The following is a 21,641-nucleotide window of genomic DNA, read 5'->3' as shown; positions in this document are numbered from 1 at the left end:
ATAAATACAATAAACAATATGAATTATATTTATCATTATTCATAAATATAACTACTTTTAAATTCAAATAAACATACTGGATAATAAAGCTATTCGGTATAACATTAAAAAAAAAAATTTTATACACTTGTATCTTATATCAAGTTTGTATTTATACAACATAGCTTGTAAGTTCCTTATAAATATTAGTTATATGTTCCTTAAATGTCAAAAATGCATAGTAATAAACTTTTAATTTTCTTAAGTATCAAAAAGAAAAAAATAATTTTCTTAAATATAAATATTTAAACAATTTTTGTGCAAAATTTTTCTGCACATGCATTTGAATATAAATTTCTGAGATTTTAAATCTGTTATTTTACCTTAATTTTAATTAAAAAATATTTTAAAACCTGCTGATTGCCTATAGTATAATTACATTTCAATATAATGCATGGCAACTGTTGGTAGTTTTGAAGTTTATATATTTTCTTGGCAAACTTCAGTTTTTGACATTTTTGACGGGTTTTTGACGGTTTAAACCAGTATTATACCCTTGTCATGTCAAAAACCACTTTTTGACGTCAAAAACCCAACCCTGGTAAATAGATACATGATTTTGCTTAACAATTGCTGCTATTAAATTAGAGATGCAACATACAAATATTTGGTATTTAGCCTATACTGCTCAACACAAAATATTAATTTCGCACAAACAATGGAAACAAAATCACTCACACTTTTAATAATTTTAATTGACATATTTTAAACAACACAACTTAATAATGTATCACTTTTAATGTGTTATGCATTAAGTTAACTTAAACAATTCTTGAATTTATAATATTTTACTTAAAAAATTGACAGAAATTTATTTTTATTTACATAATATTCTATTATATAATTTTATGAATAAATATAAATTGATCAATTATTTATTTACAAAAAAAATAAATTATGATTTAATACTTATAAGAATTATTATAATGTTAGAATGATATTAATATCTATAAGTTTGTAAAAGTAGAAATATTTTCTTAGAATACTGCATTTGAAATTTAAACTTAGGGAAACTTAGTTTGTCTGGAACCGTCTTTTACTCCCCCCCCCGGGAAGGGTTTATTTGATTAAAAAGCAATAATGAAGATAAACAAATTTGTGAAAGGTCCGATTAAAAGATAAATTATTTTGTGAAAGGTCCGTTTTTATGAAACGATACTTTGTGAAGGGTTCATTAACGGACCCAAATTTCTTCTAAACAGACCCCTGGTTAATATTAAATTTACAGTACATAAACCAGCTAAATAAATATAGATAGGTAAACATTACAATTATTGAATGAACAAAAGCACCTACTTTCATTACATTCTTTTCCAATATATCCTGGATGGCAATGACAACCTTCACTCAAACAGATTCCATTATTCGAACAGTTAGTTTCACCACAAAAGAGTTTATCACAGCGTGGTGGTAACCAGTTTTCCTCACATGCACATTTACCCATAGTACATGTACCATGATGATTACAATCAATGGGATCACAGTAAGGTTCGTGAACACACAAGACTGTACTGACTTTGCGGTCACAAGAAAATGATTCATTAGGACTGAAATTAATAATAAACAATTTAAACTTATAAAGCAAATGAAGGTTACTATTAAACTCTTACATGATCAGGGAGAATGTTTAAGAGAATAAGAATATCATTAATAATATTTCTTTTTATACAATAGTGTAATGTTGGAATATAAAGTTTATTCTGACAAGCCACCTTTCTTACATTTTCAGTTAAGTTTTTATTTTGTTTCTCCAATTTAAATTGTGACAGAATCTTAACATTATATAAGAATTATTTTTTATACATATATAATGTGATTTAAAAATCAGTGTCCAATATATTTAAAGTTTTTTTTCTTTTTTTAAATTTATAAATAGTTTTAAATCAGGGATAGGCAAACTTTTAAGTCAAGGGCAAAAAATAAAAAGTTTAGTGGGCTAAGTAAAAACTTCTAAAATAAAAAAAAGATATACAAGTTTTAATTTAAATATTTAATGAGATGAATGAAATTGCGATTTCATTTTTAAAAGTTCCTTGTATTGAGGTTCCAAGTGAAATGCATTTATATTAAGGTACAAGGCTATATGTGTGTCTGTTAGTCAACCTCTGAAATGATTTTTTTCTAAGGTTCATAGTTGAAAACACTTGTTCACATATATAAGACGAAGTAAACATAGCACTGATTTTCTGAGCATAAAATATTAGATTTGGAAAACTAGCTTTTGATAATGATTTGTAAAACTCAAACTTTTGCTTTCAACATTTCACCAATTGAAGCTGTCTGTGCTAGTTATTTCCATCAAATTATGTTTTGTAGAACAAAAATAGAGAAAGTAACAAAGTTATCAGTACTTTATTGAAAAAAAAAGAATACAAAAATAGCTTTAAACAAAGTAGACAAGAAAATGGATGTATAATGTTTATACTCATCACGGATCGGAAACTTCAAATTCTATCCTCGGGTCGGATAAACCTTCCAGCAGCCACAGTTGGCCCGCAGGCTGTAGTTTACTGAGTAAACTTAATTATTGCTAATGCACACATATTATGCTACATATATCAATAAATTTAAATTTGTGATTGTAAATTATTCTTACTTCATCCACACAAACTTAAATAATAGAATCTTAAAAATACATCAATTTTGATTTTGTAAACTTTAAATCAAGAAAGAGTATGTTTTAACAAACCTAAAGTTAATTTAGTATAATTCAGTATTAATACATTTTAAATCTTACAGAAGAGTTATAGTAACAAATACCATTCATCATATGGGTAGTTTGCTGTAGTACCATTTATAACAAGAGTTGAGGATCCTCCTCCATCTAAATTTATGGCATTTACTACCCCAAACTCTTTCAGAAGTACTTCCATGTCATACAAATTTACCCTAAAAAAAACAAATATAGAATAATTAATGAACAAATTTGATAAAAAAAAATGCATAACTTAAAGTGAAGTAATTTGTTTATAGTATGTAATATATTACGTAATATTTATTACAATGCAGTATAAATTTTAAACTTAATATGGAAAAGAATGTAACAATTTAGTTTAGAACCAAGCAATGATGTCACGAAATGCAATATAAATTTTAAACTTAATATGGAAAAGACTACTGAATAAGTTAAGCAACATGGAGCTTTTGGAACCGACTCTAAATTTCTTCAACTTTTGAGAAGTTTGCTGTTTCAACGGTTGATTTTTTTGATTGACTTAATTCACAATTTTCATGTGAAGTCATTATTTGTTATGCAATAATAATCCTTTTTATCAATACTTTAAATATTTCTATCAGAAAATTAAACTACAATAAAAAGTTAAAATTTTAAAGAACAATAAAATATCATTCATGATTTTTACAAGTTTAGGGAACATTCTTACTGAATGTGGTTTGATCCTTCTATTTAAAATCCACCATTGAATTCTCAATTATTAAATGTATATTTTATGAACCGACTCTAAATTTCTTCAACTTTTGAGAAGTTTGCTGTTTCAACGGTTGATTTTTTTGATTGACTTAATTCACAATTTTCATGTGAAGTCATTATTTGTTATGCAATAATAATCCTTTTTATCAATACTTTAAATATTTCTATCAGAAAATTAAACTACAATAAAAAGTTAAAATTTTAAAGAACAATAAAATATCATTCATGATTTTTACAAGTTTAGGGAACATTCTTACTGAATGTGGTTTGATCCTTCTATTTAAAATCCACCATTGAATTCTCAATTATTAAATGTATATTTTATGAACCGACTCTAAATTTCTTCAACTTTTGAGAAGTTTGCTGTTTCAACAGTTGATTTTTTTGATTGATTTAATTCACAATTTTCATGTGAAGTCATTATTTGTTATGCAATAATAATCCTTTTTATCAATACTTTAAATATTTCTATCAGAAAATTAAACTACAATAAAAAGTTAAAATTTTAAAGAACAATAAAATATCATTCATGATTTTTACAAGTTTAGGGAACATTCTTACTGAATGTGGTTTGATCCTTCTATTTAAAATCCACCATTGAATTCTCAATTATTAAATGTATATTTTATATAAATTTTTATTTTTAATTAAAAAAAGACAAAAAAAAAAAAACAGAAAAAATATTGTTGGTGCAGAATTAGCAAATATATTCGGACTTCTATTTAACGAACTTCCAGTTTGCGAATGTCTCTATTTTGCGAATTTTTTTGAGGAACCAAGAACATTTTGGAAATTTCTTCGCAAAATAACTTCCAAATAGCGAAGTGAATTTTCGATTTAACGGATCTTTCTTTGAGATCCACTTTCCCTATTCAACTTCCACTTTACCTATTTAAAATTACTTTGCAGTTATAATTTTAAACAGGAAATAAATACAGTGAAAATTTTTTGCATAAATTTAACTGATTTTAGTTGAAAATGTATGTAGCATAATAGTGTAAGTAGCATGAAAATGTTTGTTGCATGATAGTGTAGTTTTGCTCGATTCTTGTTTTCCATGTGATTTCTTTTATGGCTAAGATTTATAAAATAAATAGTAGATACTAGTTTACAAGATAAAGGTGTATCAATTGCTTTTTTAATTATGTTTAGTGTTTATGAATTTATAACCTGTTTTGTGTTGTTTAAGTATTTTTAAAGGCGATTTTCTATTTAACGAATTTTCCATATAACGAACTTATTATCGGGATTTAGCAACTTTGTTAAATAGAGGTTCGACTGTAATTTGTATAAAAATAAAAAGTTTTTGTTTTAAACATTTGAATTTTTCATAAATTCATTTATTTATAACAAGGAGAGACGAAAGACCTCTCTTTGTCTCCCCTCTTCTCAAGATGAAAACCAATCAAACTTTTCAATTTGTTTTCGAACAGCATCATCGGAACATCTTGGAGCTGGCTCCAAAAGCCCTGTGCTGTGGAACCAACCCATTAGCAAATTCATAAATGTATACTAAAAAATAAAAATATGTCGGGTCACATAACTTACCCATCTATGTTGGATTTCCCATCAACTTGAAGAAATACAACATTTCCCTCTTTATCATGCCCAACAGCCGTTCTAGCAGAAAATATGCTTACAAAATTTTCCATAGGACCTTAAAATTTAAAAAAATTATAAATATAAAAAATATTATACATGGTATCACTTAAATATCACTAATATCAAGTAGCAAGTGATAAGTAACAGCTAGAATTGCTATTTGTATAAGGAAAAAGGATGTGAAAAAAGTAAGCAAATGTACACCGAATAAAACTATATTTTTGAAGTGAAAATGCTTGAGAGTAAAGCCATCTTACACTGGTTTTAAATCCTCTCTTATAAAATTGTCGATGAATAAGGATAAATTTACTTTATATTTATATTAAAATAAGAACAAAGCAAAAAGTATAATAAAACAATAAAAGTATCACAATCACAAAACCAGCTTTAATATATATTTAACATCTAAAATAATAGCCTAGTAAAATTAAAAAGATCTTAAAACTAAATCTAAAAAGAAATATATTTTAATTGTAGACCAGCCTTTCTAATAGATGGGAACTTTAAATAATCTCTTTCACATAATAAACTAAGCACTTATATTATCGTTAATTAAATAGAAATGTAATCTTTATTTATAAAATGAATCCATACTACACAGTAAAATGCCTTTGAAACCGAATTCCCATTAAATTTAATAAATATTTTAAAATCTTAATACATCTTCATCTGGTCTTATGATTACATCATCTTACGGCGTCAATTCTAACAAACAAGTCTGGGTATTGTTAAAAAAGTGCGCACTTGTCTTTTGAAAATGGTGTAATGAATTTGTCTCCAGAAACTTCTGCTCTATATATATTATTTGTAAATAGATTTTCTTTATTATTTTCCTCAATAAATGATTGATAAAAATTATTATGGAATCATCATTACAAAAAAGGAGTATTAAATAAGACTGCAAAATAAAACCCAGAGGGACATGAACTGAAATTAAACGTTATCAATAATAATTGAATATTGTTTTAATAATTGAATATGAATAATTTTTATATTTTAAAGGAAAATTACAAAACATAAATATAAGGTGAGTTTTTCTTTTCCACTTATTTTTTTCCACTTATTATTCTCAGCCTTAATTTGAAACATTTATGTAATTTTGTGATTTGCCCCTTATTATCAATCGGTTAATAATATCAAAATCGTTGAGTCCCAAAGTGATAACATTAAGTAGAGACTACTGTATAAATAAAAGTTTAGGATTTTAAAAAAAATTAAACTTATTCTTAAGGTCAGCAATTATTTTTAAATAATCAAACTATAAAATGTTTGGTGTATGTTAATATAAAGTGCATGTTAATTTAAAATGCATTTGTTAATTTATAACATTTATAATTAATGAATTATTTTTAATTCAGAAGGATAAAAAACAAAAAAACAAATGTAGTTTAAAATAAGTTTTAAATAGTAAAACAGTAAATATAAATGACTGAAACAGCTTCAAAAATAAATTTTGAAGGCTAATATCAAATACAGTAGACGCCGCTTAATGTGATCACGGTTAATGTTATCAAACGTTTAATGTTATCAAAATCGCTTAGATCAAAATACATTGAAAAATCCTCGTTTATTGTAATCAAATGTTCGTTTATTGTTATCAGTTTAGAGGTAAATTTTATTTTCCTGAAATCAATAAAAACAAGAAGGAAATTTTTTTTTGTGTTTTGTGAAGTGTTTCCTGAAACTTACCAAAAGTGCAAACGGGGCTCGTATATTATCTTTTAAACACGTGTTATTATGAGGGGGGGGGGGGTATTTTGCCATTTTCGGTAAAGCATTGTAAAATTCCGTAGCACTGTGCGATTTCAAATTCCCGGAAATCCTAAATAAAGAGAAAAGAAGACCTGCCACTAACGAGTCAATGTTTGTCACGAGCCCCTTTTTAGAAGAACTAAACAATGTGACAGATGATATGTCCCAGCCACTATGGGAAGGGGGTAAGGGGTGACCTTCAAAAGAGAACATTGTTTCGGGTATGCCACTTGACCTTGGCAGGTCGCTTAGCCAGTCGCTATTGGTCAAACAATAAAATTGGGGGGGGGGTAGTGAAACTGCCTCATCTAAGTGCTTAAAAGACGCATGTAGAAGATCAGCATACATTTTCACTTTACCATAGTTCATACGGTTTGCAACCTGATTTGTTTTTTATAATGGAAAGGAAACGGAGAGATCTTACTGTGAAAGAAAAGGTTGACATTTTAAATCGTTACGATAAATTGCCAAAAATGAGCCAAAGGAATGCTGCTGTTCAATTGAAAGTTTCGCAGCCGCTTTTGTGCAAAATTTTAAAAAATCGTGAAGATATCGAAAAAAAGTGCACTTTGAACGAAAATCTGAATTGTAAAAGAAATCGAGATGGAAAAGACAAAGAGGTTGAATCTGCATTAAAACTCTGGTTCACAAACGTTCGTGAGAGGGACGCTCGTGTTAATGGTCCAATTTTGCGACAAAAAGCTGAAGATTTAGCTGCAAAATTGGGTAAAGGAAACTTCGTAGCCACAGAAGGATGGTTCCACCGCTGGAAAAAGAGGCAGAACATACTCTTCCGAAGGACACATGGTGAACAAAAAGATGCCGATAACGTAGCCGCAGATCAGTGGATTAAAGAAGAATGGCCTAAACTTATTGCCGTATATTCACATGAAGATGTATATAATGCAGATGAAACTGGCCTATATTTTCGTGCGTTGCCTGAACACACCTACATGTTTCAGAAGGAAAGTACGCAAGGGTGTAAAACCTCCAAGGAACGCCTAACTGTGCTATGTTGCGCTAGTATGACCGGCACTAAAGAAAAACTTTTAGTGATTGGAAAAAGTAAGAAGCCCCGCTGTTTCAAAGGTGTGAAAAATCTGCCCGTCGATTATTTTGCCAACAAAACGGCGTGGATGACTACCACCATCTTTAACGAATGGCTGTTGAAATGGGACAAGCGACTAAAACGGAACATACTCCTGCTCATAGACAACTGCACTGCGCATGATGTAACTGTTTCATTAAAAAAGATAAATATCGTGTTCCTACCACCAAACACCACTTCTTTAATTCAACCGTGTGACCAGGGAATTATCCGTACCTTGAAGGCATATTACAGAAAGGAAATGCGTTCAAGGATCTTAGAAAATATGGAAGACCAAGACGCTGAAGATCTTAATGCGAACGCTCTAGCCAAAAAAACAAATGTTTTGGATGCCATACATTTGTTAGCAATGTCATGGAATAATGTGTCGGAAAAAACAATTCGAAATTGTTTTAGTCATGGAGGATTTTGTCAACCAGAGGACAACAATGCTGCTGTAATGAAAGAAATGGAAGACGTTTTCAATCCCCCGCCCGATATGAATGCTGAGGATTTTGAAGCATGGATGGAGATCGACGAGAAGGTTGAGACTTCTACTTCGTTAACTGATGAGGACATTTGCGAAGCCGTATGTGTCAAAGATCCAGCTTCGTCACAAGATTCTGATGCCGATGATGAACCTGAAAGTGCTATCGAGGACAAAATTCCGACGCCTGCTCAGATGAGGGAGGCACTTCGAGTCTTACGGCTAGGTGTGCAAAACAAAGCCGATGCGGAACACTTTCATAAACATTATGATTATGAGCGATTCGTAAATGACTTGCTTCGAAAGAATGCTAAACAATCGACAATTGATGATTTCTTTTTCAGTTAATAATTAACCTTTTGTATTTTGTATTGTTTTCTGAAGTTTATCATTAAATATGTAAGTATACTAATTCTTTTTCTTTAGTGTACATTAATTTCTATTAAATACTTTAGAGTCTTACAGCAACAACTCCTAATTTAAAATAATTTTTATTTTAATACGTATGTAAAAAAATCATTTTTTAGCTTAATTTTTTTTGTTTATTGTAATCAATCGGTTATTGTTATCAAATCATGTTCGTCCCGATGTGATCACATTAAGCGGCGTCTACTGTATGTATAAAACTCAAAAATTCGGTAACCTGTCTCTTCAGTATCTTCACATTCCAAAGATTTGCTTGCATTTACAAATCCGGTTCCATTTCGGAGAATCCAAACTACACCTCCAACAAGTTGTTTGAAAGTTCCAGAATGATACAACTCTTGTGACAGGTATCTAAATTTTTTGACAATATTTTAAAGTTATAAAATTTCAACACCATGAATAAAATTGAAATAAAGAGTAATAAATTTATTAGTTAATTTTTGTTGTCAAACGTAGAGTTTTAAACAGTATTTTAATAAGTCACTAAAGCAATTTCTTCAGAAGTTTAAAATACATATATTTAATAATTTAGAATAAATTTTAAGAAAATTACATAAAAATGAAAATGACATACAATAATATATTTTATGAGCATTTAAGTTAGTATTTTTGATATGAATCTGGCCAACAAAAGTAGTCAAAGAACGTTAATTTACTGTATTATACGAAAAATGAGCATTAGCTATTATTAAAATAATGATGATAATAATAATGTAGCGAAATAAATAATAAATTTTATATTCAAAATTTAAATTATGATGAAATTTTTATCATTATTTTATCATTAAAATTTAGGACTGATTTAATAATATTAATTGAGCACTATTAAACAGTTTTTTTGTGTGGATAAATTCAAGTTTATATGCTTAAAAATTAAGGAAAAAATTCAAAATGTATATTGAATACTGTAACAGTTCCATAGAGAAAATATAAAATTGAATTTATTGATGTTATTCAAGGGTAAAACATCCCTTAATTTTCATGCAAACTTCCCAAAATAATTTAATATTTAAAGGTTAAAATGATTACATTTTAAAACATTGACAGTAAAATGGTGGATAATAAAAGTTAAAAAAAAAACATAAAACAAAATTTTTGCATCTCATTTGTGAAACACAAACAATATCAGTCCACATACATAACATAATTACATATATAATTACATGCAATATGATCAACACAAATTATTAAAAAATGCTACAATTTAATTTAAAACAGAGTAACAAAAACATTTAATACCTGTAATTTATTTTCTGCAACTTGAACAATGCTTAACTCAAAAACAAAAACACAGCTTTTAACAAAAGCTTTTGAAGCTTTGAATAAAAAATACTCAAAAAATTGCATGTTTTAAGTTTAAAAAAATTTTACCCAGTAAAAATTTGTCCATCATCTGTTAACCCAAAGTGAGCATTCTGGATGCCATTGGAATCGTGAGCCTTACGACCATCACTAACAACATTTCCTGTAAAATTAAGAATATTAGAAATCATTTAAAATAAAAATAAGAAAACAAAGATGAGCTTCTTTTTTAAATTTCAAAATTGTATAGTAGCAAACATTTAAATTGCAGAATTGTTTATGTTAATAGCATAATATTTTTTTCACAATTGAGTCATTTTTGAGCTGTGATGGCTCAGGGGATAGAGCGTTCGCGTTCCAATGAGGTGAACCAGGTTCAAATCCCAATCATGGCCGGTTGATAAGAATTCCGCATCTGGCTTACAATGACCATAGTACTGACGTAAAATATCCTCTGTGGAAGATGGCTCATGGGTTAGAATCCCCTTGCTATCAGGTTAACAGTGGGAGGTTTTGTGGTTTTCCTCTCCTTGTAACGTAAATGCGGGTCAGTTCCACCGAAAAAAGTCCTCCATGAAAGCAAATTTCTCCCAACCCTTGATTCAGAAGTTCTCGTGTTCTGGATTAGATTCAAAATTACAAAGTTACGGGGAGTTGGACATTAAAAGTTGTGGAAGCGAAAGATTGGCTCGGCTGCTCAATGGCGGAGAGACAAATTGAGTCATTAAAATTTTAGAGGGAAAAAAAGACACGATTTATGATTTCTTTAATTAAACCTAAGTCTTGATCAACAAATAAAATTTTAATTTGCACCTTACATAAAATTATTAATGCATAACCGAATTAAATAGCATATGAAATTAAGGAAAAAAGTACATAATTTGAGCAAGCAAAAAATAAATAAATAAACAAAACATTTCAGAATTGCCAACAATCAACAAAGATATTCTGATTGAAGATATTCCATTTATTTAGGTTCTACTACGTGTATCATTCTGCTTTTCAAGGTTACATATTTATGAACCCATAATATTTCATATTGTAAATTTTATTTTGACTTTTTTTTTCTTTTTCAAAATTGCAGCACGAGACAGGAAAGTTGAAAATTACAGGCTGCTGTTGCTTGACTTCGTATGCAAGTTGTTGGGCTACCAAAGTGGGAGAGCCTTCCCTTCTGAAGAGAATCAAAATAGTGATGTTGTGTCTTCGGATCGTCCTTATGGATATTTCCTAGATCGTCGCTAATAGTCCATTGTGTAGCGCTAGTGCGACATATATAAACAACTACAGCTGAAAATTGCAGCTAATCTGCTTTGCTTTAACCAGGCTACTAAAACCTTATTCTTATTTCCATTTGATCAATCACATAACTGGTCTATCCTCATATATACTGGTTATATAATAAATAATTTTACAAATTAATCATAATAAAAATAATTATACAATAGTTTTTTCTTTCAGTGCATTTATTTTTTAATTTATGAGCAAATATATAAAAATCTAACTTACCTAAGCATTTACCTTCTTTGGTATCAAAATAACCAGCATTAATAGCAACAAAGCACTTGTTTTTCCTTGCAGTTTCTGCTACCGTTTGACGTATATTTAATGCACAACCACCAGGCTGATCTGGCTCCAATACTGACAAAGTTTCCAATGGGTTTGTTATTTTAATAAAATGACCCCTTATTGTCCTGGACCTGTAAGAGCTCTTTAATGTTTTTACAAACCTTTTAACTTTCACAAATGGAACAGTTGTGTCAAGGGATGTTTCAGTAAAATGAAGAATGTGGGGAGCACTCCCATATTTCTGCTCATGACACTCTCGAATGACTCGATGATTTAACTGTGATCCATGTTTTTTCAAATATGGAGTTAGAGATTCATCTCTGAAAAAAAAAAAAGAAAAACACTTTTAGAAAACAATAAGAGTACAGGGTGCATAGCCAAATTATTCAACCAAAAATAAGCACTTTTCAAGCGTTCAAAAAATATTTTCAAGCACTTTAAAAAAATATCATAATTAGGCAAGGTTGGAAAGTTTTTGACAATTGATGGTTTTACCTGGTTTTAACCATCATGTCAAAATAAAACCTTTCGGTATTGTTTCAGACAATTGTCAAAAATAATGAAATTTAGAATCATGTAAAAGGAATGGCGTTTTTATACGCTAGGGGCTGACGATACGCCGAAAATGATTGAGGTTAAATCGATTGTGAAAACGTTGAATAGAACAATGTGAACTGTGTCTTTTTGCATAAATCGTAGCGAAAATTAACATAGTAAGGGAAAAATCTCATTTTGAAAAAGGGAAAATTAAGCACTTTTTAAGAACACCCGATGAAAAAAACACCTTTAAGGGCTTTTAAAATACGAAAATAAGCACCTTTAAGTACTTTTCAAAAACACTACGCACCCTGGAGTATAAGTGAAACCTATTGATATTTATTTTCGTCCATAGAACTAGATGTTACTTTAAGAAGTAAATTAATTGGGAAAATTTCGAATAGAACAATTTGAACTGTGTCTTTTTGCATAATTCATAGCGAAAATTAACATGGTAAGGGAAAAATCTCATTTTGAAAAAGGGAAATTAAGAATTTTTTAAAAACACCCAATGAAAATAAGCACCTTTAAGCACTTTTTAAAAACGCTACGCACCCTGGAGTATAAGTGAAACTTATGGATATTTATTTTCGTCTGTAGAACTAGATGTTACTCTAAGAAGTAAATTAATATGTAAAACAAAAGAAAAATTAAATAACAGTATCTATACAATGAAAAGAGAAACAATTCATGCACTAGATGAAATAAATATGGAGTGCATTTAACAATAATTTTAAGACAAATATAGATCAACATTGATTAAGAGGTGTTTAATTAGTTTTTATTCCACAAATTAAAGAAACTTACGAATATTTATTTTCGTCTGTTGAATAAGATACTACTTTGTGAAGCAAAATGATTTGTAAAATAACAGAAAATTGAAAATACAACATTGATTCAACATAAAAAGAAACAATAGTATTAAAATAAAATATAACGTAAGAAATGTTACGTGAAGTTCATTTGTTAAGTTTAAAGTAACATTTAAAACAAGAAAAGCTGTATGAAAATGGCGTTATTAAAGTTGAATATTAATTAACACCCGGTTTATCAGTCACATTTTCCATTTGCTCATCTAGTCCACAAAGTCAACAAATCCGATTGTAAACATTAGTCTTGCAGGCAGTCACGCTTCCTGTGACGTATGTATTTTGTCATTTCCGCCTGTGTGGTTATCGATGCGCGGAGAACGCAGTTCTCGTGAGGGTATGGTGAAAACGATTACGAGGTGAGTACCGAACGAGAAAGGTTGTGCTTAGCCTGCGATATTCTTAAAAAAATGTGCTTTAAATAGAATTCTTATTGTGGAAGTGCGTGAAAGTTTTCCTTTCCTCTATTAATTTCTTCTGCAAAATTCTATCCATTGATGAAATGGGAATAGAATTTGGAATGTAATCAAAAAGCTGTGAGGAAAATTGAATTTGTTTTGACGGCTACATTTGGATCAATAACGGGACGATTTTCGGGGACCCACTTGTTTATCGAATGCATTTAAATCGCTAATCGTTTTTTTGTGATGAATAACAAATTAGCAAAATGATCGTTTGCTGGAGATTTTCATTAGAAACATTTCTTTTTCATTTCAATACAAGCCAAAGTGTTCAAACTTAGGTTTTATTATGGCAAACAGCAGCGAAATGTCCAGCCGACCTTTATCCGGATTTAAATGGTTGGTCAAAAGATCGGAAAGAAATGGGCATACCTCCGAAAAACTAGCTGCGGATATCTTACCAAAATCAAATGCAACTTTGCCAGGATTTCGGAACAATTTTATTTCCTCCGATAAACGGTGTGTTATCGTCCGGAACGACATCAGGACTGTACCCTTTGAGTCCGGAGAATCTTCATCCTCATCTTCCGCATCTTCATCTTATTCCAGGCAAAGTTCTGCGGACTCCTATTCTTCGGCAAATTCCACTGATGGGATGACCTGCTCGGATATATTGGGACTTTTTTCTATATCTGGTAGGTCGTCCACGCCGATCGGGCCGTCGGGACCTAAATTTAAATTAATACACGAAGGCGATATACAAGTGTGCCGGATAAACCATGTTCGAACTGTGATAAACAAGATTCTAAGTTCCAAGTTCTTAAGAAGATGGGAGAATCATCATCTATATTTAACTCATACTCAAATTAATTCGAAGACGGTGAGTAGATTTATTCGATATTCGTATACAATTTTTATCTCAATTCAATTTACTTTTAATTACTGAACGACAACATTTAGAAATAGATCTTTAGTAGATTCTAAACCAAATATTAATACTACCTTACATAACCCAAATGCAATAAGAATTGCCCCTCCCAAAAAATGTGCATTTATTTTAAAGTGAAAATGTTTATTTTATTTCCGATATTTCACAAGATAGAGCTAATTTTTTAATTTTCAGGGTGATGGAAGTGGAATTAGCATTAAGTTTTTATTAGAAAAATTTTTAATTTTCAAAAATTTCTATTTCAATTTTTGCATATTGATGCAATGACTTGCTGGCTTGTTTGTAGATCGAAATCTGCTAAGCTTTGTCTGTTAGGGCAGTATTTTTTTTTCTAGCACTAAAAATTTTTATAAAAGTGGTAAACTGTATAAAAAAAATACTGGATTTCTTACAAATTCAGTTTATAATATTTTTACAAAAATAAATTAAGCGAACAACTTCTGTTTAAATTATAGATCAATATGAAACCATGTGGTGTCATGCTGTTGTAAAACTGAAGTGGATTGTAAGGTTATGAATTCATCTTTTCTTCACATTTTATAATAATTTCATAATCCTATAATAATTTCATAATCCTATAATAATTTCATGATCCTCATACCTATGAAAATATTTCTTATACTTGGCATTGTTTAAATTGAAGTGTTTACTCTTTGTGATTAAATTTTTTTTCTCCATAAATTTTATCAAATTTCTGTTATTTACTAAGGAGCAAAAGTGTATGAAATTTTTATTTTCATAACAGATTTTTTTTATGCACATGAATTTCTCAATAAAATAGTTTCTGAGGCTAAGCATGATTAGAATTATGTTAAAATACTTCAAAGCACTTTTTAAAACTTTTACCACAGATTTTTATTAGAATACAGTTGCTGATATAAATTGTAATCAACTTATTTTAATGAGTAGTTTTGTACTTGTCCTTAAAGTGATTTGATCTGGCTTTTTCTGAAGAATACCTCAAATGGAAAAAGTGTTTCAAAAAAATATGTATATTATAATTGAAAATGATTAATATATTTTCGTATAATGTTCTGATATTCAAGGTGAGGGTAGAATTAACATCAATTTGTCATTTGTAGAACAAAATAAATTTTTGTATATTTTGCGCAAAGAATTTTTTTCTTCCTAAATGCTAAAATTTTGATATATTTATTAAACTACCAAAAATAATCACTAAAAAAACAACAATAACTGCCGAGGAATTCGGCGCATTTAAATAAAAATTTCTGAGTTTTATTACCTCATTTACATGTACAATTAAACTTATGCTTTGCTCTTTTCACATTAAATAGAAATTATTTGAATTTGGAACAAAATTTCTTGTTATTATCGGAAAGTTTAAACCAATAATTTTTAAAAAAAGCTTGAAAACAAAATATTACAAAAGGTAAATAATCGAATATAAAAGTTTAAAAGTCAAATTTTAAATAAAATATTTTAATATTTAACTTGTGACTGTGCTTCTTGTATGATCTCTAAATCCATTCTTAATATAAATCACATTAAAATAATTCTTAATTATAAATCACATTAAAATAATTCTTAATTATAAATCACATTAAAACGAATTCTATTTTCTGTTAAAAGTCCAATGAAACTCATTAAACATAATTGGTATATTATAAAAATTATTATGATTTTATATTATACCATTTTAGTCAAAAATAACGATAAATTTTTTTAAATTACTTTTAATTGCATTTAATTTTACTCTTATTTAAGCAAAATTAATGTAATTCTAGTGAGAAAAAAAAATCAGAGATTTATGTCTTAGCGTTTGCAAACTAGATTATTTAAATCATACCTATTAATCTCAGTTACGCTATCAGTGACATGGAAATACTTTTAAACGAAAAAACAAATCCCGAAAATACGTAATAATACCTGTCACCTGACTATTGCGTTTTTCATCATTTTTACATTTCAGAATTCAACTTTGATGACGTACGGTTAAAAGTTTGTGATGACTTTCACTTTAGTTGTTGTTTCCAGTTTTCTACCTTTTTCTTCACTGCACGAGTTTTTAAGCTTTCTATGCTGAATGTAGTAACTATGTTTCAGTATGACGTATTTTCGGGTTTTGACTCGCATATAGATTCATAGAATCTCTTATGAATTTTGATTATAATCATATGGTACCAATTATCTTTTCTGTATTTTATTTTTTTCCTTTCATACTTCATCTTATTGAAATCTGAGAAATTAGTGTGTATATTAAAATATGAATAAGTTAAATATTTATTAAATTCATAAGTGAAAAAGTAAAGGAAGATGGAATTTTAGTATTCGCGGAATTATAAATTCATCTTCTAGCGGAATTATAAATTCATTATCTTCTCGCGGAATTATAAATTCATCTATAGAAATAACTCACGGGTTAGAATATCCCGCGAAATCGATTCTATAATCAATATTAAATCTTTTAAAAGCGTTTGTTTAGGTATGAAATCTGTTTCAGAAATAAATATGAATTTTGAAAGATTTTACGAAAAATGGCACATTTATGAATAATTTCTATTCGGTGTTACGTATTTATTATTGCTAGTGGTTACTTTCATATTTCTCGGGATCATTTGAGGTTACGTAGGCCACTTTTCAATAGACATTTGCCAATTTAAGAGCATTTACTTTAAGGATTGGTTTTTGTTTTTTGTAACTGGTATAGAGCAGCTGACCTAATTCTTAATTTACGACTATCAATGTTAAACTCCTTGGCCTTGTAATTTTGAACCCAACCCAAAAGACAAGGGAACTCCATCAGCAAGCATTGGGATAAACTAACCTTCACCGAGGACTTTTTAATAGAACTTGCTTTTGCGTTACACGGAGAAGAAAACCACATAAACCACCCATGGTTAGCTCGACGGCAAGGAGATTCCAACTCGTGTTCCGTCTACCACTGAGGATATCGTTACATCAGCCCGAACCTAGAGCAGAATTCGCATCAACCAGCCATCTCATTGGGAGGCGAACGCATGTCCACTGAACCATTGCGTTTTTGATTAATTTTTGTAGGACTTGGGAGTGCGCTTTTACTCATACAATCATAATTTTTACCGTTTTGTAATAAGCAACGTAATATTGCGGTTTCAGATATATTCCGCTTTGTCTTTTTCCTTGACGAGTAAGATGTTCCAAAAATTAATTTTTTTTTTTAATGCTTAACCGTTTACGAAGGGGCGTAGAAACATCACTACCATTTATTCAAGCCAGTGATGCTTAATTGATTGGGTACGTGCAAGCGACGTCACGTGTGGGTATCGAACCTGATTGGCTGCAGGATCGTGGTATTTGATGCCACGATTTAAAAGCCAATCAGGTTCGACATCCACGCGTGACGTCACGTGCAGGTACCCAATTAAATCTGATCCGAAAATAGATTCAGCGTGATAATAAATCAAGCCTAATAGTTACCTACCGTTAACACTCCGTTTTATTTACGCACTATCGGCTAATTTCAGCGGTCTTCTTCTACACAGGCACACAATTGTGGCAATTGGTAATAGTACCTAATATATACTAATATAGGTAGTTCCGTAGGTAATAGATTTATTTACAATTCCGGAAAAGGATGAGTGCCTAATTTTTAAGATCATTTAGAGGCTTATTATATATCGCAACTTTTTAATTTCCCTACAAAAAATTTAAAATAAGAAAAATGATTTATGAATATAAATGATATTAATATAAATAGGTGCCCCAGAGCTGCGATGGCTCAGGGGATAGAGCATTCGCCTTCCAATGAGGTGAACCAGGGTTCGATCCCGGTGATAACTGGTCGATACGAATTCCGCATCCGGCTTGAACCCGACCACAGTGCTGACGTAAAATATCCTCAGTGATAGACGGATCATGGGTTAGAGTCCCCTTGCCATCAGGCTAACCATGGGAGGTTCTCGTGGTCTTCCTCTCCATGTAACGCAAATGCGGGTTAGTTCCATCAAAAAGTCCTACACGAAGGCAAATTTCTTCGAATACTTGATCCAGGAGTTTCCTTGTCTTCTGGATTGGGTTCAAAATTACAAGGCTACTGAGTTGAATATTAGTAGTCATAAGCCCAAAAAAAAATTGGGTCGGCTGCTCAACGACGGTTATGAAAAAAAGAAAAGAAGAAATAGGTGCCCCATGCAGACTGTTAGGCCCATGTGAATGTGTGTTAGGCCCATGTGCGCTGCAGCAATCTATATCCACTGTTTTTAATTTCAGTTTTAAAATGCCCTTTTTGCTACGTATTTTTAATGAAAGTTTTTAGAAAAGTTTCATAAAATGAGATTGGTTCAATACAGATAGTTTTTTTTTTTTAGGAAAAATATTTACAAAATTTAAGTTGGTTAAAACGCTCTTAACTTTTCAAAAACTATAACAGCGATAAAAATCGTTTTTAGATGTTTTTTAGGCAGCTGCTGGGAGCATCATAAACCGTAAACAATGACATTGCCTTATTCTTTTTGTCAAATATCATGGATGTAACCTTACCGGTGATTTTGATTGTTCATCGTTATCACGTAAACTGTTACAACCGAGGACCCAGATCGGCCTTTGGGGTTGGGGTGTGGGAAGTACGGCTCATTTCCTCACCAAATTACCCTCTGTAGAGATAAAAGATATGAGGATTATTATTGAAGAAGAATAACTTCATGTACGTTATGAGTATCTTGACATTTTAATGAGTTCTGAATCTTCACTTTTTCGATGATGTCAACTGTTTTTTTTTCTTTCAAAAAATAAATTATAAAATTATTTGGTTATTATAAAGGATTGCTTGTTTGATATAAAGGTTATTATAAGGGATTGCTCTTATGAGTGTTTTTATATATATATATTTGATTGAGTCCAAATTTTTTAAAAATATTATTCATATTTTTTTCTGCTTCCTTAAAAATCATGCACGTTATAACATAAATTACAGTAACCAGGCAAATATGAGCCCTAGACAAATATGACAAATCAAGACTACTAGAGTTTCGTTGCCCGTCCTTAAAATATATTTCGAAACCAACTTATTGATAAGTACACCCTCACTGTGAGGGAAAAAAAAAACGGAGAAAAATGTTCTTTTTCGGAATCACGTAAAAATTGCGCCAATCAGATTCAAAACTGTTGCTGTGTTTTCGAATCTGATTGGTAAAATTTTTCTCGAGTTTGATAGTATCGCTATGTTAAAAAATGTGAAACAAATATGATATTTTTTAAATATTTTTTTTCAAATTTAAAAAGTTCATATTTAAAAAGATAATTTTGTTGATTTTTTAAAATAATTTTTGAGGTTTCTTAGAAATTATGAGCCCGAGACCCCGTCCTGTTGGCCCTGCATATAAGAGGCCTAATTCAGGCCCGCAAACTTTCGGAATCTTAATTTTTTTTAAATTGTTCTACACTATTATTTGTTTTTCTTAACCAAGATTTTTGTTTTTGGATTTAACAATCGAAAAAAATAGACTCACGGTTCAATTAAAACTCGCTTGACAATGAAAATTAAGTGAACTGATGCCTCCCCTGTGTTTGTACCCTTATCCTCATGTGTATAGTTTGAAGTCTATGGTCTATGTAATTAAATTTATTCATGTAAATTCTTCCTTTGTTTCTAAATTTTGGAATTATGTGTGATACTTGATTAGAAAAACTTAGTTGTTTCTGTGATTTAAATTAATTTTTATTATTGTTAAGAAGAAAGAAAACATGACACTATGCCGTAAAGCAAAAGGGAAAAAATCCGTTCACTTTTAAAATTAATTTTTAAACTCACTTTTTTAAAATTTGCGAAAGTTTTCTTGAAATTTTTCTCGTTAAAGTAATTTTTATTATTTTTGCAAATCAGATAATAGATGTACATTTATAATTTGTGTAAAAAGTTTGAAAAAGGTCGTATTATTTTCTTTTAAAATTAAAGTGGTTCGTTTAATTTATAAGACAACATCTCGAATGATAAATTCTAAAACAAAGTTTTTAAAAAGTGTTTTTGTTCCTGGAAAGATATAGTTAATTAAGATGTTGTACAATTATATTTGAAATAACTATTTAACTCTAATTGTTTTAAACAATTTATTTCGATACTATTTAAATGTCTTACTTAAAAATAACAGAAAAAGGAAACTAACGAAGAAGCATTCTCAAAAATGTTTTTCTTTAATCCTTTATATACTTAAGGTTTCTGTTTACTAATTATAGAGGTCTGCACTTTAATACTGTAATTGAGAAAAGAGATTTATCTCAGGCTTAACTACCATAAACACCTTTTCCCTATAATACAATTTGTAATTTAATTAGAAGTTAAATTTTTCAACTGAAGTATGGAATTAGCTTACCATTAGTTAAATATTTAAAATTTTATTAATCAGATGTTCGATTTTTAAAATTTTTTAATGGTATCAATGTCTTATTGTTTTTTAAATTTAAAAACAAATGCTAAAGAGAATGCTAGCGTAGAAAATTGGAACTTCGAAATATTTACTCTCATATTATGAAAGGAAAGATAAATAAATGAAATAATCCTTCCCTATTTTAGCAAAAAGAAACAGGATATAATCATTGAATAAAGAATGAGAGTCTCTTCAACTTTTTTTCGACCTTACAATTCAAATTTTTTTTCGGCAATTGTTTAATAAAATAATAAAAGATAATAAATATTTGGTAAAATTTATTTTTTGCAATGCATTAGCTTTGGAAAAACGTATTTTATAATTATGTGCAAATTTTCTGAATTATCGCTTAAAAAATTCTCGAGATATAACAAAATACGCCATAAAGTAACATTTAACTAAGAGAGGTCCAAACTTCGAATCGCTCTCCTGACCGAACTATCGGGTCCATATTTCCCAGATTGCTCTGCAACCCCCTATATTTTAGGAATTGAAAATCCGAATCTGTTGAATAAAAAAGGTTTATTCAAAGAAAGAGTATGTTTTTGTGTCTGATTTCGTAACTTAAAATATCTTTTGCAGAAATTAATTTTAACTGCTGTTGAGCTGCCGACCCAATTTCGGATTTACGACTACTAATGTTCAACTCAGTAGCTTTGTAATTTTGAACCCAATTCAGAAGACAAGGGAACTCCTGGATCAAGTATTGGGCGAAATTTGCCTTCGTAGAAGACTTTTTTTTATGGCACCTACCCTCATTTGCGTTACATGGGAAGGAAAACAGAAAAACTTGCCACGATTAGACTGATGACAAGGGGACTCTAACCCA

General features: G+C 29.7%; 2 protein-coding genes across 2 annotated transcripts in view; one reads left to right on the top strand and one right to left on the bottom strand.

The window, feature by feature from the left end:
- Nucleotides 1-13,369, bottom strand: part of LOC107453846 (N-acetylglucosamine-1-phosphodiester alpha-N-acetylglucosaminidase) — a 30,036-nt gene extending 16,667 nt beyond the window's left edge. The window contains exons 1-7 of the mRNA XM_087167665.1: nucleotides 13,039-13,369; nucleotides 11,635-12,014; nucleotides 10,195-10,288; nucleotides 9,041-9,174; nucleotides 5,018-5,126; nucleotides 2,800-2,928; nucleotides 1,336-1,586 (exon numbers count right to left, since the gene is read on the bottom strand). Of these exons, the coding sequence (XP_087023791.1) occupies nucleotides 1,336-1,586; nucleotides 2,800-2,928; nucleotides 5,018-5,126; nucleotides 9,041-9,174; nucleotides 10,195-10,288; nucleotides 11,635-12,014; nucleotides 13,039-13,124 (1,183 nt within the window). The 5' untranslated portion in view covers nucleotides 13,125-13,369. The remainder of the gene's footprint in view (nucleotides 1-1,335; nucleotides 1,587-2,799; nucleotides 2,929-5,017; nucleotides 5,127-9,040; nucleotides 9,175-10,194; nucleotides 10,289-11,634; nucleotides 12,015-13,038) is intronic.
- Nucleotides 13,370-13,427: 58 nt separating this feature from the next.
- LOC107438776 (C-Maf-inducing protein) overlaps nucleotides 13,428-21,641 on the top strand; it is a 127,075-nt gene continuing 118,861 nt past the window's right edge. Inside the window, exon 1 of the mRNA XM_043047724.3 lies at nucleotides 13,428-14,381. Coding sequence (XP_042903658.2) covers nucleotides 13,851-14,381 — 531 coding nt within the window. The 5' untranslated portion in view covers nucleotides 13,428-13,850. The remainder of the gene's footprint in view (nucleotides 14,382-21,641) is intronic.

The sequence above is a fragment of the Parasteatoda tepidariorum genome, chromosome 1 (assembly GCF_982258835.1).
Source record: "Parasteatoda tepidariorum strain Cologne lab strain chromosome 1, Ptep-v5.0, whole genome shotgun sequence".
NCBI classification, from domain to species: Eukaryota; Metazoa; Arthropoda; class Arachnida; order Araneae; family Theridiidae; genus Parasteatoda; species Parasteatoda tepidariorum.
The sequence above is the reverse complement of the archived record's forward strand: the minus strand, read 5'-3'. Positions and strand labels throughout refer to the sequence as shown.